At 38.3% G+C, this 16,399-nt stretch overlaps 1 protein-coding gene across 1 annotated transcript in view; it reads right to left on the reverse strand.

Annotated features, from left to right (window-relative positions):
• The window catches only part of HADH (hydroxyacyl-CoA dehydrogenase), a 50,194-nt gene that overhangs the window by 14,110 nt on the left and 19,685 nt on the right, over positions 1 to 16,399 (reverse strand). Inside the window, exons 2-4 of the mRNA XM_072622498.1 lie at positions 13,778 to 13,906; positions 11,819 to 11,976; positions 3,320 to 3,446 (exon numbers count right to left, since the gene is read on the reverse strand). Of these exons, the coding sequence (XP_072478599.1) occupies positions 3,320 to 3,446; positions 11,819 to 11,976; positions 13,778 to 13,906 (414 nt within the window). The remainder of the gene's footprint in view (positions 1 to 3,319; positions 3,447 to 11,818; positions 11,977 to 13,777; positions 13,907 to 16,399) is intronic.

The following is a 16,399-nucleotide window of genomic DNA, read 5'->3' on the forward strand; positions in this document are numbered from 1 at the left end:
ACCTCCTCACCCAATGTCTGGTCAAAGACCTAAGGAAGAAGAAAGTGATCTGGGGGAGGACAGTCAGGGCTGGGACATGGTGTTTTTTAAAGAATCATTCTATTTTTGTTGTAGTGGAAAGGTCGACAAGGAAGAAAGGCAAGGCACATGGTCCCCCCACAAAGAGACAGCAAAATGGTTTCTGAAATCGTCTGCTTAACTTCTGTATGCAACAGAAAAAGAAAGCTAGGTAAAAATGACAGCTAATGTGAACATTAATGTGGGATTAATCATTGAAATAACATGGGGGAAAGAATTTCTGAATATTTTCAGGACAATATCAACATCAGTCACACAGCTAATACAGGCATTACCTTGCTAAAGAAAAAAATGAACATTACTGTTGACATCAATATTAGCTAAGTCTGGATTGATATTTTACATAATATACATGTTGCATGTGACACAGACACACAAATACCTAAATACATGTTTAGCATTTTCCCCAATAAAAAACAGAATAGACAATCCCAGTTCAACATATCAGGAAGCTGCTCAAAGACAGCTTCAGAAAGAGCTGTTTCATAAAATCAGAGAATCTGGAACCAGAAGAGGCCTTACAGATAGATTCTGGAGCCCAGGAGTTTTTAACCTTACATGTGTTATGGTTGTTTTGGTCCCTTCTCAGAGAAATGTTTTAAAAATAAATGAACTAAAATAGAGAAAATTACCAAGGAAACCAAACGCATTCGAAAAGTTAGAGTGAAGGGGGACTATATGGAAAAGGTACCAGAGCTGTGAATTTAGAAGCAAAGATAAAGGACAGGTTAAAGAAAGGCTAAGTGAGAAGGGAACAGTGATAATTTCAAAAAACAAAAAACCCCAGACACCAATGTTCTTTCCCAGGAAAAGCCATGTCACGAGTCTCTATGGTTTCCCTTGGCTCCCATCACCCGGGATGTGGGATGCCTTCCCCCACACTTCGCATGGTAATAACTCCTGAACCATGGAGTAAAATACTATTTTAATAGCTGCTACTCCTCAGACACTGTTATTAGTCCTTGTAAAAGGCAAGTTGCTACATTTTCAGGTGCAAATTGTCTATTGTGAATGCATCTCCCTTTAAAACAGAGTCTCTAAGCAAACGAACACAGGCAACACAGCAAATGATTAGGCATCATTGTAGACGTCCCTCCTTGGCCATTTGTTCCCAAACACCTCTGGCCTGGGGTGAGAAAGTTCAAAGCCACAACAGCTATTTTTAATAGTGCTGTTCACAATTAAATGAGATCACTGATCTATGGTTACAGGTCATGGAGTTCAAATCCATCACTCTACAGATGGGAAAACTCAGGTCCAGAGAGTTTAAATGACTTGTCACAAATAGTAAATAGCAGGGCCAGGACTGGAACTTGGGTCCAGTTCAGTAGCCTTTATTTGGACTTTTCCTACTGGATGATTACATTATAGTATGAATTTCTCACACTAGGAAAAGTCCAAATAAATTCCCATGAAGAGTGGTGAAGATGATGAGTCCAACCTGGCTGCCTTCAAAGCCAGCCTTGTCCAATAAGATTGTCATGTGTTGGATCTGTGGGGAACTGATGTGTTAAGTAACCCCTCTGAAATATCATCCAAACAGTGGGAATGTTTCTTTTTTAATTTTTAGATTTAATTTTTTATTTTTTGTTAATTACATGTAAACCAAAATTTCTAACATTTTTTTAAATTTTGTGTTCCAAATTCTCTCCTCCCTTCTCCCCTCCTCAAGAAGGCAAACAATTTGATATAGAGTATATGTACAATCATGGAAAACATTTCCATATTAGTCATATTGCAAATGAAAACACAGACTAAAAGAACTGAAGGATAATAAAGTAAAAGTCTATTTTTTATTGTACATATATAGAGATTGCTTGGGGAGGAGGAGAGGAGAAAAAAATTTGAAACTCAAAATCTTATAAAAGTGAATATTTAAAACCATCTTTACATGTAATTGGAAAAAATAAAATACCATTAGGTGGGGGGAAGTATATTTCATTCTGTATTCAGATGCCATCAGCTCTTTCTTTGGAGGTGGATAGGATTTTTCACCATAAGTCCTTCAGAACTGTCTTAGATCATTGTATGGCTGAGAACAGCTAAGTCATTCCTGGTTCATCATCACACAATATTGCTGTTACTGTGCGCAATGGTCTCCTGGTTCTACTCACTTCACTTTACAATCAGTTCATATAAGTCTTCCCAGGTTTTTTTGAAGTCATCCTGGATGTCATTTCTTATAACACAACAGCATTCCATCACAATCATATACCACAATATTCCCCAGTTGATGGGCATCCCCTCAATTTCCAATTTTTTGCCACCACAAAAAGAGCTGCTATAAATATTTTTGTACATATTGGTCCTTTTCCTTTTTCTCTGATATCTTTGGAGTATAGATCTGGCAGTGGTATTATTGGGTCAAAGAGTATATACAGCATTACAATCCTTTGGGCACAGTTCTAAGTCGCTCTCCAGAATGACTGGAGTCAATCAGTTCACAACTCCACCAATAATGCATTAGTGTCTCTATTTTCCCACATCCCCTTTAACATTTGTCATTTTTCCTTTCTGTCATAGTAGCCAATCTAAAAGATATGAGGTGAAATCTGAGTTGCTTTAATTTGCATTTCTCTAATCAACAATGATTGAGAGCATTTTTCATGACTAGTGATTTCTTCTTATGAAAACTTCCTTTGACCATTTATTAACTGGGGAATGACTAGCATTCTCATAAATTTAACTCAGTTTTCTTTATATTTGAGAAATGAGGCCTTTATCAGAGAAACTTACTATAAAGTTTTTTCTCTGGTTTCCTGTTTCTTGGCTGAATTGGTTTTGGTTATATAAAAACTCTTAAATTTGATATAATAAAAATTATCTATTTTATATCCCGTAATGCTGTCATTTGGCCATGAATTCTTCAAGAGTACTGTTTTTACTAGCTGCCTTCTTCAATCTTCAGGTGAGACTATTCCTATACTACTCACAATCTTACAAACAAATATGGCAGCCCATCCGTTGACCAGCAGCAAAATCTTCTTTGCTCTTGGTATAAGCACAAGATTCAAAAACTGAAGGCACAGTGATCTCTGCAGTTTTCTTCCTCATTCATTCTTTCTCTTCCCTTATCTATATCCTTCCTCATCCCTCTTTTCTTCCCATTTTTTCCTCTCCTTCCTTTGAAAAAGATAGGCTTTCTAAGAGATGGAGACATCATACCTGAACACAAGAATAAACCAGAACACATCAAGAGTAACAACTAAGCAAATGCATGTTTATATATACAAATACAAACCTCTACCAGGTTCATCATGGGCACAGGGTTGAAGAAATGGAGCCCCCCAAATCGATCTTGCCTGGTGGTAGAATTGGCTAAGTCTGTGATTTGCAAAGAGGAAGTATTGCTGACAAAGATCGTGCGTCTGCAGAGACAAAAAAAAACAACAGGATGTCCAAGTAATTTTACATCATTAGCAATGACTAGAACTTAGGTCTTAAGTACACCATATTAGGTAGCTACTGACTCTAGTCTATCAGCTAATCTGCCCCCTTTGGGGAAAAGGAAGAAAAAAACAGTGTATTCCCCCAGAAACACATCATATGATCTCAGGTCTGGATTTAAATTAAGTCAATCTATGATTTAAAGGGAAGCTTGTTCCCTTATCACTCTTTTTCATATTCTAATTCACATGGAATAGAGGGTAAAAATTCTCTTTTTCTGTGTATGGTTTAACAAAACATAGTTACAAAGATAAACGGACATTTTTTCTAACTGTCCCAAACAAATTCACCAATTAAAAAAAGAAAAAAAATCAGTAAAACCTACTAAAGATGGGATATATTTTTTAAAAAAAAAGTAAAAAGCACCTAGAAACTATTTTACTATGTCATGATAAAGTTATCAACATAGTCAACAAGCATTTCTTGAGCACTTACTATGTACCAGAAAGCACCCTGCTGCTCTCTGCTCTCAACATGAAAACAATTGAAAGTAATCAACAGAAGAAAGGCTCTAGGATTTAGGGATGTCAGGAAATGCTTCTTGTAGAAAGTAGAATTTAGGGAGGGACTTAAAGGAAGCCAGAAGGCAGAGATGAGGAGAGGAGGATTCTAGGCAGGGAGACAAAGCAGTAAACATGTACAAAGTAGGAGACAAGGATATTAATGTCACTGGATCAGACAACAGAAGGGAGTAAGGTGTAAAGCAACTGGAAAGGTACGAAGAACTTTAAAAGTCCATTTAACAAATTATAACTACATAGATACATAAGATCACAGAGCTAGAGTTGTAAGAAGTCTTGGAGACGACCTTGTCTAATCCTCTCATTTTACAGATGAGGGAATCCAGGGATGTTATATAATTTTCCAAAGGTCACACAGATATTGAGATTCCAACATCAGACTCCTTCCCTTCAAACATAGTATCCTCTCTGCAGTACATTCCCACCGAGAAACTTAATATTTTCATTTGACAAAAGGACTTCTCTTCTACAAAATGACAGAGAAGCCTTCCCTATATCTTCATTGTTGTTGAGTTGTTGGTCAGTCATGTCCAACCCTTAGTGACTCCATTTGGGATTTTCATAACAGATACTGGAGTAATTTGCCATTTCTCTCTCCAAATCATTTTATAGATGAGGAAACTGAGGCAAATGAGGTTAAGTGACTTGCTCAGGGTCACACAGCAATTGTCTGAAGCCACATTTGAACTCAGGTCTTCCTGACTCCAGACTGGACCTTCTACCATTACACCACCTAGCTGCCCCACGTCTTCCTAGGACTCCTTAATGAATTCCCAGCACCATTTCTAATTGTCCTGATCTATATCTTGCCAGGGGATCCTGATGACTCCAGAGGAGAAAGTGAGGCTGGTGACCTTGCACAGCCCTACCTCACGCAAAAAGTTACGGCATCATCTTCCTCATTTGTGGTCCTCCTCAGAAACAAAGGACAAACAACAGAGAATTCCACCATCAGAAAGAAAGATTTGTGTGGAAGTCTGATAAGGACAACTCAGGATAAACCTATATTTCAAACAAACTTCCATCCAGGAAACTCTAATGGCAAACATTAAACATAGTGCCTTTTTTTTTCCAAATAATTTTTTAATGTAAATTATCTCCAAATTTCCAATTCAATGTTGGGAGAAACAGAATAAGACTACAGCACCAGATGAAATGCTCACAATAATCTCTCCCCCTGCTTCCAGATTAATACAAAATGTAACATCTGACAGCTGGATTACAAATACCATGGGAAAAAAAGAAAAAAAACTTCCTTAAAGAAATCCAAATATAGTTTCTTGTTCCTATTGTGCCACCTTGTGGAAAAATAGGCAATGAGCAGTCTAGAAGAGGCAGCATGCTGACTATCCCTGATGAGCCTAGGTCATTAGAAAGAGTATGAAAATCATGGGCTTGGCCTCAACGAGGCAACTGTAACTTGTTTGAAATCTACGAGAAAAACAACCCATTCTACTGGGACAGAGTCATTCAGTCACTCAAAGGGCAATGGGCTAAAAAGAAAAACAATGTAGCATACGGTATGGTTGCCCTAGAAATTGACACATATAAATGAAGGACTTCCTTAAACCATAAGCTCAAATAAGCTGAAGGTACAGAGCTCTGGACTCTCTCAAACAAACTCAAATAACAGAGCTACTTCCATTCTCAATTTAAAAGCCAGGAAATTTTATTTTGATTTTGGTCTGCGCCTGTGACTTGATTTACGTAGGTGGGGTGTAGGAAATCAGATCTAACTCCTTTGGATCTACTTAGTAGGTCCTAGGGAGTCATGATATGCCTTGGTAGAGGGAGTCACCATACAAGGAACACTTGACATTTTTATATGAGCTTAAATTTTAAAGATTTACAAAATACTTTCCACATAACAACCCTAAGTAGTAAGTGGTAGCTGTTATATTATCTTTGCTTTAAAGATGAGGAAACCAAGGTTCAGGGATAATTATTAATATTAATAATATATATGAATAAATAAGAACAATCAATCATAAATAAAACACTTTAAGGTTTGCAAAGCAATTTTCAAACACTATCTCATTTATCATTAAAATCCTGAGAGTTAGGTATCAGAATTCCCATTTTACAGAAGAGGAAATTGAGTCTGAGTGGGGTTAAGTGACTTTCAGGGCCACATAGTTAAATGTCCAAGGTCATACTTGAACTCAGGTCTTCCCAACCACAGAATCAATGCTCTATCACTGCCCTACCTAGCTGTTTAAATAATTTAATTATTCAAATTAAAATAATTTAAATAAAAATTAATTCAAATAATTTGCTCAGTATCAATAGATACTGGTCAATTTATCAATAGATAAATACTGCCTAAGGAGCTTCCAAGTGCCAGACACTGGGTTAAGGTAGTCAGGATACAAAGACAAACATTAACAAATGTTCTGTCTTGTCACTGGAATGGTAAATCCATCAAACTTCTTCACCATTTTGTTGTTCAGTTGCATCCAACTCTGCGACCTTTGTCCATGATGTTTTCTTGGCAAAGATAATGGAGTGGTTTGCCATACATAGCCTTCTCCAGTGTGTCCCCATTTTACAGATGAGGAAGTGAGGCAAATAGGGGGTAAACAACTTATCCAGGATCACACAGCTAGTGTCTGAGGCCCGATCTGAACTCAGATTTTTCTGATTCCAGGTCTGGTGCTCTATTCACTGTGCCACCTGACTTTTCACCTACTTCTGACTGAGGCAGTCTATTTGTACTCCATTATTTTCAGGCCACTTCCTGTGTGACACTGGGCAAGTCATTTACCTTAAAGTAGAGGGGCTGGTCTAGATGGTCTCCAAGGTCTTTTCCAGTCTAAGTCTTTTGATGCTATGATCCTTTCCTTTGTAAAAACTCTATCTCTACAGTTAGATTTAAATTACCTCAAAGCCTGAGGCTATACTTTTTCTTATTGTTTTCAGTCACGTCCAACTCTTCATTATCCCATGGACCATAATGTCCATGGGGTTTTCTTGGCAAAGATACTGAAGTGATTTGCTATTTCCTTCTCAAGTGGCTTAAAGTAAACGGAGGGTCACGTGGCTAGTAAATGTCTGGAGCCTGATGCTTTACTATCCGGTGTGCTACCTAACTGCCTACTATGCTCCAGTGCATTTTTACAAATATTATCTCATCTGATCCTCACAACAACCCTCCAAGATAGGTGCTATTATCATCCCCATTTTATAGTTAAGCAAACTGGGGAGGACAAAAAATATGTGACTTATCCCTTCTCATGCAGCTAGCAAGTATCTGAAGCCAGATTTATACTCAGGACTTTCTGACCTTGAACCTAGGAATCTATCCCACTGTGTCACTAGTACCTCCAAAGTCTCTTCCAATGTTTCGCACAATTGCACACACACAAGCTGTATCAAATTGCTTACCCATCAAAGGGACTGGGGAGGGGAAGGAGAGAGGGAGAGAATTTGGAACTCAATTTTTAAAAATAAATGTTTAAAATTGTTTTTATATGCAATTGGGAAAAAATAAAATTTTCTTTGGAAGGAAACATTTTTTTTTTGATCTTCAAAAAATAAAATAAAAAATAAAATCCCTTACAACTCTGATTATCTCAAGTTGCTGTGACCTTAAGTAAACAAGTTAGCTTGTCATCAAAAAATACAAACTTTATTTTTATAAGATCCCAGAATCAAAGAACCATAGAATGTTAATGCTGAAAGTGAGCGCTGAAATCAATCATAGATGTAGACTTAAGAGTTAGAAGGGATCCTGGAGGATAATTAATTTAATTCCTTCATCTTACAGATGAATCACACAAGGCTCAAAAAGTCTGAATGATTTGCCCTAGATCCCTTACTACAGGTAGTAAGTAATCCCACCTCTTGCTCCAATGCCAGTAACTACCACTGATCATGAACCTATGCTTCAGAGAGGTGACATCTCTAGGACCAGATCAGAGGGGTTTTACACTATGTTCTGTTGAATGTAGGGTTTCTCTGATCACCTTTTCCATCTGTGGTGGTGCTTTCATCTGGGGTTGAGCTCCTTAGCCTTTGTATACTGAAAGCTGTTTAAGAAGGACTTTGTTCTCTTATAACCTCATCCTGCCTTTCCATTCCAGTAGAAAAGGCTAGTGTTCCTAGCCAGGATTATGTTCTTGGAAGTAGGTAAGGCCAAACAGCAGGCTACTCAAATAAGCTAACCATCACAGAAAGGAAGAAACCAGAGGTGGGGAATATGCAGCTGATGCCACATATGGCCCTCTAGGTCTTTAAGTGTGGCCCTCTGACAAAATCCACACTTCACAGAATAAATCCCCTTAATAAAAGGATGTGTTCTGTAAAACTTGGACTCAGTTAAAAAGCCACACCAAAGAACCTAGAAGGTCATATGTAACCTTGAGGCCACAGGTTTCTCACCCCTGAACTAAACATTTAGATGCTGAATTGATCTTGGTCTTAAGACACAAGAAGTCATGCACATATGCGGAGAAGAGAAAATAAATACTGCCCTGACTCCTTTCCTCTATTTTCACACTGCATCACTTACCCTGGGCAGTTCCAATGAAAACTCCTTGACATTTATGTAAGTCTATGTCTGGTGCCAGCTCATTGCCCCTGACTCCCCTTCTCGGAGGGGTTGAGGGAAAGGGTGCAGGGTGAGTTTCAATCTGACCAGTTACAAAATGCCAGTCTTTGGGATTAATAAGTAAAGAAAGGGTCAGGGCCTGGATTAAAAAGAATCTGAGGCAAAACTACTCATGTGGGTAGTTAAATATTCCTTCTGCCCACTTCAGATAGCACCATTAAATTACAGACAGATACCAATAATTAGGGAAAAAGTATTGTCTAGTGATTAAAGTGCTAGACTTGAAGTCAAGAGGATGTGGGTTTAAATTCTACTTCAGACACTTACTAGCAGAGTGACCTTGGGCAAGTCATTTAACCTCTGCCTCAATTTCCTCATCTGTAAAATGAAAAGGACTAGGTTGGAAGACCTCCAGGGGTTCCCTTTCAGCTCTGTAATTCTAAAATTTTTCTCTAACAATGAAAAACTAAATCCAACATATCACATACACACAGCCCAAAATAGAAGTATAGCCTGAACCAAATGAAAATGTAACTGGGAAATATCTAACAAAATAAAAATATAATAAAACATTTAACAGTACATTTTAAAACTAAGTCAATATGCAAACTACAGGGGATCTGTTTCTATTTGAGTCTGACAGCCCTGATGCCTAGGCTAGAAAATCCCTAAGGCTTTTTCCAAAACTAGCTGTTTTCTGATAGTCTCCTACCTTATTCCTGTAACCCTCCCTGGGTGCTTGCTTGTTAGACAAGATATATCTAATTGCTGTAAATCTGAACAATTTGGGCAAGATCTTTGGGGCAGAAAAGTTCTTCCTTAGAATGACTGACCTAGGTTTTAGGGGGAAAGGAGATAAGATTTGATAGCTGATTTCTTTCCATTTGTCTACATTTATGATATGACAGTTTCTATCATGAAGATGTTCCCCTTTTGGAGCTTATTTTGCATAATGTGTAATATGTTGGTCTAAATCTAATTTCCTCCATTATGCTGTCCAATTTTCCCAGTAGATCTGGTCAAATAGTGAGTACTCATCCAAGTGGATGGGGTCTTTATGTTCACTCAATGTTGACTACTATGGTAAGATATATTGGTTTCTTGTGTGTGTATTTAATTAGTTTTTCAAATCCAAAAAGAGCGTAGAGTCCAGTCCCCTTTCTTCTCTGGCAGGGGCACCCACAGCCTTAAGTTTTCCGGCAGGAAGGAAGAAAACAAGCATTTATATATTAATTTTATAAATACAAATAAAAAATATATTAATATGTAAATATTAATTAATTAAATAATAATATTAACCTATAATAAAATATAAATGAGAGATCACCCAGAAGGATGAAGTGAGAGATATCTTCAGTTTTTAAGGGTATTAAAACATTCTGACATCTACACTAACTCTACTGGAAGAGATGCTACTGCCAATGATGACCGTCTGGCACAATGTGCTGAAGACTCATTGGTCCCCCTCCTCCTGATGTAGGTCTTGTTTTCCTCTTAAAGATGAATAGAGCGGAACATATAGTCCATCATGTGGATGATCCAAGACAATCAAGGGATAGAGACTCATCCTGTGATTCCACTAAACTCCTATGTGAAGAAATTCCCCTCTACTAGTGCAGGACAGCACTCTCTCTCTGCAACTCAGTCTTAGATCATTGTTTAGAGCACTAAGAAGTTAAGGGACTTGCTCAAGGTCAAAGATGGGACTTGAAACCAGGTCTCTCCAGACCTCCCGTGGCTTCTCTAACAATGCAAAGTCAATCTAATCCGAAATGGACTCATGACTGTTTTCGGACTTTGCCCCATGTTTTCCTGCCTCCTTCCTTGGCTTCTTCCAAGAATTCCTTCTCATTACCATTTCCATTTGTTGAATCGCATCCATCCTTTAAGGTCCTTTTTTTGTACTGAAGCATTTCACAAGAATATTTCCTTACCTGTTTCCTCTTCCATTGAAGTCTTCCTGATACTCCATGACTGATGAAGTGAGAGACCTTTGTCTGAACCACTCTAATGGCATATAGTGGTAATAATTTGGAGGCAAAAGACCTGGATTTGAATGTTGGCTCTGCTACTTGCTAGCTTCTAACTGGGCAAGTCCTATAACCTTTCTGAGCCTTAGTTCTTTCATATGCAAATGCACTCACAGGACTTACAGAAGGAAAGCACTTTATATAATGCTCTAAGGCTTACAAACATGAACTATCATTATCAACACCTCCACGGATTGAAAGTTCTTGAGGGAAAAGTATCTTTTGTATCCCCTGTAGCAGAAAGAGGAAGACAGATGTAGAATGCACACAGGAAAGACTCAAAAAATACTGTATATATTAGACAATTCAGTTCAAGAAGCATGTATTAAGCACCTACTATGTGCTACACACCATACTGGGCACTGGGGAAACAAAGACAAAAATAAAATAGTCCCTGACCTCAAGGACCATCTATTGTAAAACAAATTTCATGGGCAAAGAACACTAACAGAAAGTATGGGAAAGACCACTCACAGGAAGTAGGATGTGAGCTATGTATAGAAGAAAGCGAGGAATTTTAGCTCATTCTAGTTAGAGAAGAGCTGCTTAAGGTGATGGCCTGTGATGGCACAGAGAAGGGTGTTGGCATAATAATAACTATGCTAATTTGTTATGTATATGCTAACGTTAGTAGAGCACAATATGTTACTGTAGTAATAACTATGCCAATTTGGCTGGAATTGGAATCCACAAGGGGGAATGAGAGGGAGTGTTCCCAAAAGATATGTTGGCATCAGATTTTAAAGGCTTTAAGATGCCTGAAGAGGAGATTGTATTTTATCCTAAAAGCCAACAGGGAGATACATAGACAGGAGAGTGACATGGTCAGATTGGTGATTTAGGAATACCATTTTAGCAGCTCTGGGGAGAATGGACTAGAAATGGGAGGGACTATATATAGGTTTTTTGTAGGCTGTGACCCTAAGCAAAGTGGGGCCTAAGCATCTGGTGGTGACAGTTCATATATAAAGGACAGACAGGAGAGATACTGTGAAGGCAAACTCAACGGGACTTTGCAACTGACTGTGTATGGGGGACTGAAGATAGAAAAAAATGAAGGCTGACTACAAGGTAGAGAAGCTACATGCCTAGAAAGATGGTAGAAAATAGGAGAGTTGACAGAAAGAAGAAAGTTAGGAAAAGGGATGGGTTTTAGAGGAAAATAAAGACCAGTTGGGTGCCTGCATACATACTCTGCTGCAAACTTGTCCAGCCTCCGGAAAAGCTCATTTTTTAGTTTCTGGTTCTCCACAATGGCTTCTATCACCAAGTCAGTGCTATGGACCACAGAAGCTGCATCTGTGCTCAAAGATATGTTGCTCATAGTCTTCTTAATAAATTCATCACCAGCCTAAGGAATGTGGAGGAGAAAGGAGAAAAAAAGTCACACACTTCATTTGAAAATATTTCTTAATATTGTCAAAACAGAGTGAGAAGAAACCAATGCGCCCCAGAAAATATCGCTATGTGCTGAAAATAAAATCTTCCTACATCCCACTTCCAAGAGGTTATTCTATCAGCCTAGTTCTAAATAGACATGCCAATCTTTATGTTCACAACTGTTCACTCCAGGCTACGCTACTAAGGAGGCTATGCCAATTGTTTAAGTATCTAGAATCAGTAACACCACATTCTCTGCATCATTCTTTCTAGCCCGATAATTCTTTTTATTCTTATTTTCAATGCAAGCCTATAACTCAGTTCTCTAAGAAGGGCTTGAATTTAGACTGGTGCTTTCCATTAGTCTAAAAACGTGATACTATTTATTTTATCACAGCACAAAATAGATTACAAGAGAAAAATTAAGCCAGGGGAGAGTAGGTAGATGGCTCAAGGGATAGAGCTCTGGGCTTGGAGTCAGGAAGACCTGAGTTCAAATCTGACCTCAGATATTTACTAGCTGTGTGGCCCTGGGCAGGTCACTCAACCTCTGTTTGCCTCGGAGGAGCTAGGTGGCTCACTGGATAGAATGTTAGACCTGAAGTTATTCAGACTTGAGTTCAAATCCAGCCTCAGATAATCACTAGCTATGTGACCCTGAGCAAGTCACTTAACCTCTGTTTGCCTTAATCCACTGGAGAAGGGAATAGCAAACCATTCCAGTTATCTTTGCCAATGAAACCCTATGGATGGTATCGTCCACAGGGTCATAAAGAGCTAGACAATGAAAGTAGGGGGGACAGAAGGAGGAGACTTCACAAAGGCTTTGTCAAACTCAAATGTTTCCTTTATTTTCCATTAAGTATTATCTGGTTTTAGAGCTTATTTCTAATGATTCGTCTAGATTTCACTCAAGGAAAAATGCGCTCATCTGGAAACCCATTTGAAGTCTATTTCTTTAATCAAAGAGCCTAAATTCTAGGCAGTGACTATATAGGTATAGAAAAAGAAACTGATGTAAGGAATGGTAGATTAATTCAGGAATACAACCTAAATTATGATGTGTCAAATCTGGTAAAAATCAACATGGCCCTTCCAATGTTACCTTAGAAGACTAAGAATTACACAAATTCAAAATGTACAGGGGTCAAATTAAAATTGCAGAAAGATAGCTGGATTCAGTCTGAGACCTTGGGCTTGCATCCCAGTCTATTATTTAATCTCTAAGTGGTCTTTTAAAAGGTCACTTTTACCTCCTGGAGCCACAGTTTCCTCATTTGTAAAACAATGAAATTGAACCAGATGGTCTCTGAGGTCCTTCAGCTTTGACCCCATGATCCTACATTCCTACTGTATTCTATCCAAACTTCAATGCCCCTGGAGGTCTCAGAAATATCTGTACAGGACAGTGCAAAAAAAGGGAAACATTTACAACAGGATGATTCAGAAACCAAGAACAGACTCCCTGGTAAGCATTGGCATAACAAGGAATTCTGGTAACGGCAGTAGATAGGTGCTGCTGAGGACAAGTCAGAGGCTGAGGAACTCACCAGCTTCAGAGCCTCCTTCCCCCAATCAGGGTCTCTCTGATGCCCATGTTCCCAGCTACTCTCGGGGCCTCTTGAATCATAAAAGCACATCTGATGTCCCTACTCACCACTGTGCTTGCTCAACAGAAAAGTGCTAACTTTGTGGACTTCTTTACTCCATACAAAGAGCACAATCAATTTCTAAGTGGTTTGATCTGAAGGTATCAAGACTTAAGAGGTTACCTGAGGATTCTCTGCAAATTTCTTTTTGACCACTCTCCGAAGGCTTTCTTCAATTCCTTTTTTGGACTTGGCCAGGATCTCATCTGTCTGGTCCACTAACACAACCGTGTGTCCAGTTGATGCAGCAACCTGAGACAAAAGAAACACCATCCACAAAATGCAAGCTGACCAAACCAAGATTAAAAACTCATGACAAACAAGAGAACCTGAAACAGGAATCTCAAGCTTTTTGCCAGCCCAACCAAGATTCCCTGTCATAATTACTGAAAGTAACTTAGGGGTTACATGTAGGCAAGACAAAAATGTCAGAAAAACCTGGGTTCAAATCCTACCTCTCAGACACCATTAGCTACATGACCCTGAGCAGGCTCAGTAAACCTCTCTGTGCCTAAGTTTGATTTGATGGCTTCTAAGGGGGAAAATGAGGCAGCTAGATGGCTCAGTGGATAGAGTGCTGAGTCTGGAGTAAGGAAAACTTGAGTTCAAATCCAGTCTCAGACTCTTTATAGCTGTGTAACTTTGAGCAAGTCACCTAACCTGTTTGCCTTAATCTACAGGAGAAAGAAATGGCAAACCACTCCAGCATCATTGCCCAGAAAACCCCATGAAAAGTATAGCATGCTACGGTCCACAGGGTCATAAAGAGTTAGACGTGACTAAACAACAACCATCACCAAGGGGGGAAAACTATAAAAACTCAAGCAAGGTTTAAAAATGAACTTCTGTACCTCAGTTTCCTCCCAGGTAGTTACCATTTCTGATCTCACAGGAATAGTATTGCAAACTGGAAATGATATATTACTAGTGTGAAACCCTGGGCAAATGTTCCAGCAAGCTCCACTCTTGTTCTTAGTGAAGGGAGCATTTATGTACACGGATACAAGGTAGGTAACAACAGAGGCCACTAGTAGCAAAGGGTCTAAGCAAAGACTTCATTCACATAATGAAAGAAAGAAAGAAGGAAGGAAGGAAGGAAGGAAGGAAGGAAGGAAGGAAGGAAGGAAGGAAGGAAGGAAGGAAGGAAGGAAGGAAGGAAGGAAGGAAGGAAGGAAAGAGAAAGAAAGAAAGAAAGAAAGAAAGAAAGAAAGAAAGAAAGAAAGAAAGAAAGAAAGAAAGAAAGAAAGAAAGAAAGAAAGAAAGAAAGAAGGAAAAGAAGGAACTAAAAAATAAATAAGGCAAGAAAATATACTTCATTTTTCAGAGTTCATTAATTCTCTCTCTGGAGGTAGATAGTATTTTTTCATCAAGAGTCCACTGGAATTGTCTTTTGGATCATTGTATTGATCAGAGTAGCCAAGTCTTTTACAGCTGATGTTACTGTGTACAATGTTCTCCTTGTTCTACTTACTTCACTTTGCATGTTCTTATATATGTGTGTGTGTATAAATACATATATATGTATCATGTGTGTTGTGTGTGTTATGTATGTATGTACAAAGTCTCCCCAGGTTTTTCTTATAGCACAATAGTATTCCATTATATTTATATACAATTTGTTCAGCCATTCCCCAGTTGATGGGCATCCCATCAATTTCCAATTCTTTGCCACCGCAAAAAGAGCTGCTATAAGCATATTTGTATATATCACTCTTTTTCCCTTTTTCTTTGATCTCTTTGGGGTACAGACCTGATAGTGGTATTGCCAGATCAAAGGGTATGCACGGTTCTACAGCCCTCTAGGCATAGTTCCAAATTGTTTTCCAGAATTGCTGGACCAATTCACAACTCCATTTATTAGTGTACCCATTTTCCCTCAACCCCTCCCAGTATGTTATTTTTAATAAGTTATGATGTGGTACCTCAGAGTTGTTTTGATTCACATTTCTCTTATCAAGTTATTTAGAGCACTTTTTATATGACTATAAACTGCTTTGATTTCTTCTTCCGAAAACTGCCTGTTCATATCCTTTGACCATCTATCAATTGCAGAATGGCTGTTTTTAAAAATGACTTAATTCCCTATATTTTTAAGAAATGAGGCCTTTATGAAAAAAAGTGCTGTAAATTTTTTGATATTACTTCATTGTCTATGGTACAGAGCAAAATGTAATTTCCCTAATTATCTCTTTTGTCAGGTCTATTTTTACTTTTGCTTTGTCTGAGAACAAGATTTCTACCCCTGCTTTTTTTTAACTTCATCTGAAGTCTAACAGATTCTACTCCACCCCTTTATTTTAACTCTGTGTATTTCTTTCTTCTTCAAACTACATATTTCTAATCCATTCTATCCATTTCTGTGTTAAGGGTTGTTTCATCCCATTCACATTCAGTTATGATTATTTTGTATTTACCTTCCTCCTTTTCTGTTTATCCTTCTCCCTTTTCATCCAGCCCCTCCTTAAAAGTCTGTTTTCCTTCTGACCACTGCCTATCTGACTCTGCCCTTTTTATCAGCTCTCCCTTTCCCTTACCTCCGTATCTCTTACCTCTTTTCTCTTGTTATTTCCCTACTGGGTAAGGTAGATTTCTATACACAACTAAGTGTATATATGTATATGTATCTTCCCTCTTTGAAACAGTTCCAGTAAGAGTAAGGTTCAACCATTGCCTGCCATTACCACCCCGCATGTCCCCCCACTATAAAAACTCTTCCTTGTATATCTTTCTATAATAAAATTTTCC

Source organism: Notamacropus eugenii, chromosome 7 (assembly GCF_028372415.1).
Source record: "Notamacropus eugenii isolate mMacEug1 chromosome 7, mMacEug1.pri_v2, whole genome shotgun sequence".
Lineage (NCBI taxonomy): Eukaryota > Metazoa > Chordata > Mammalia > Diprotodontia > Macropodidae > Notamacropus > Notamacropus eugenii.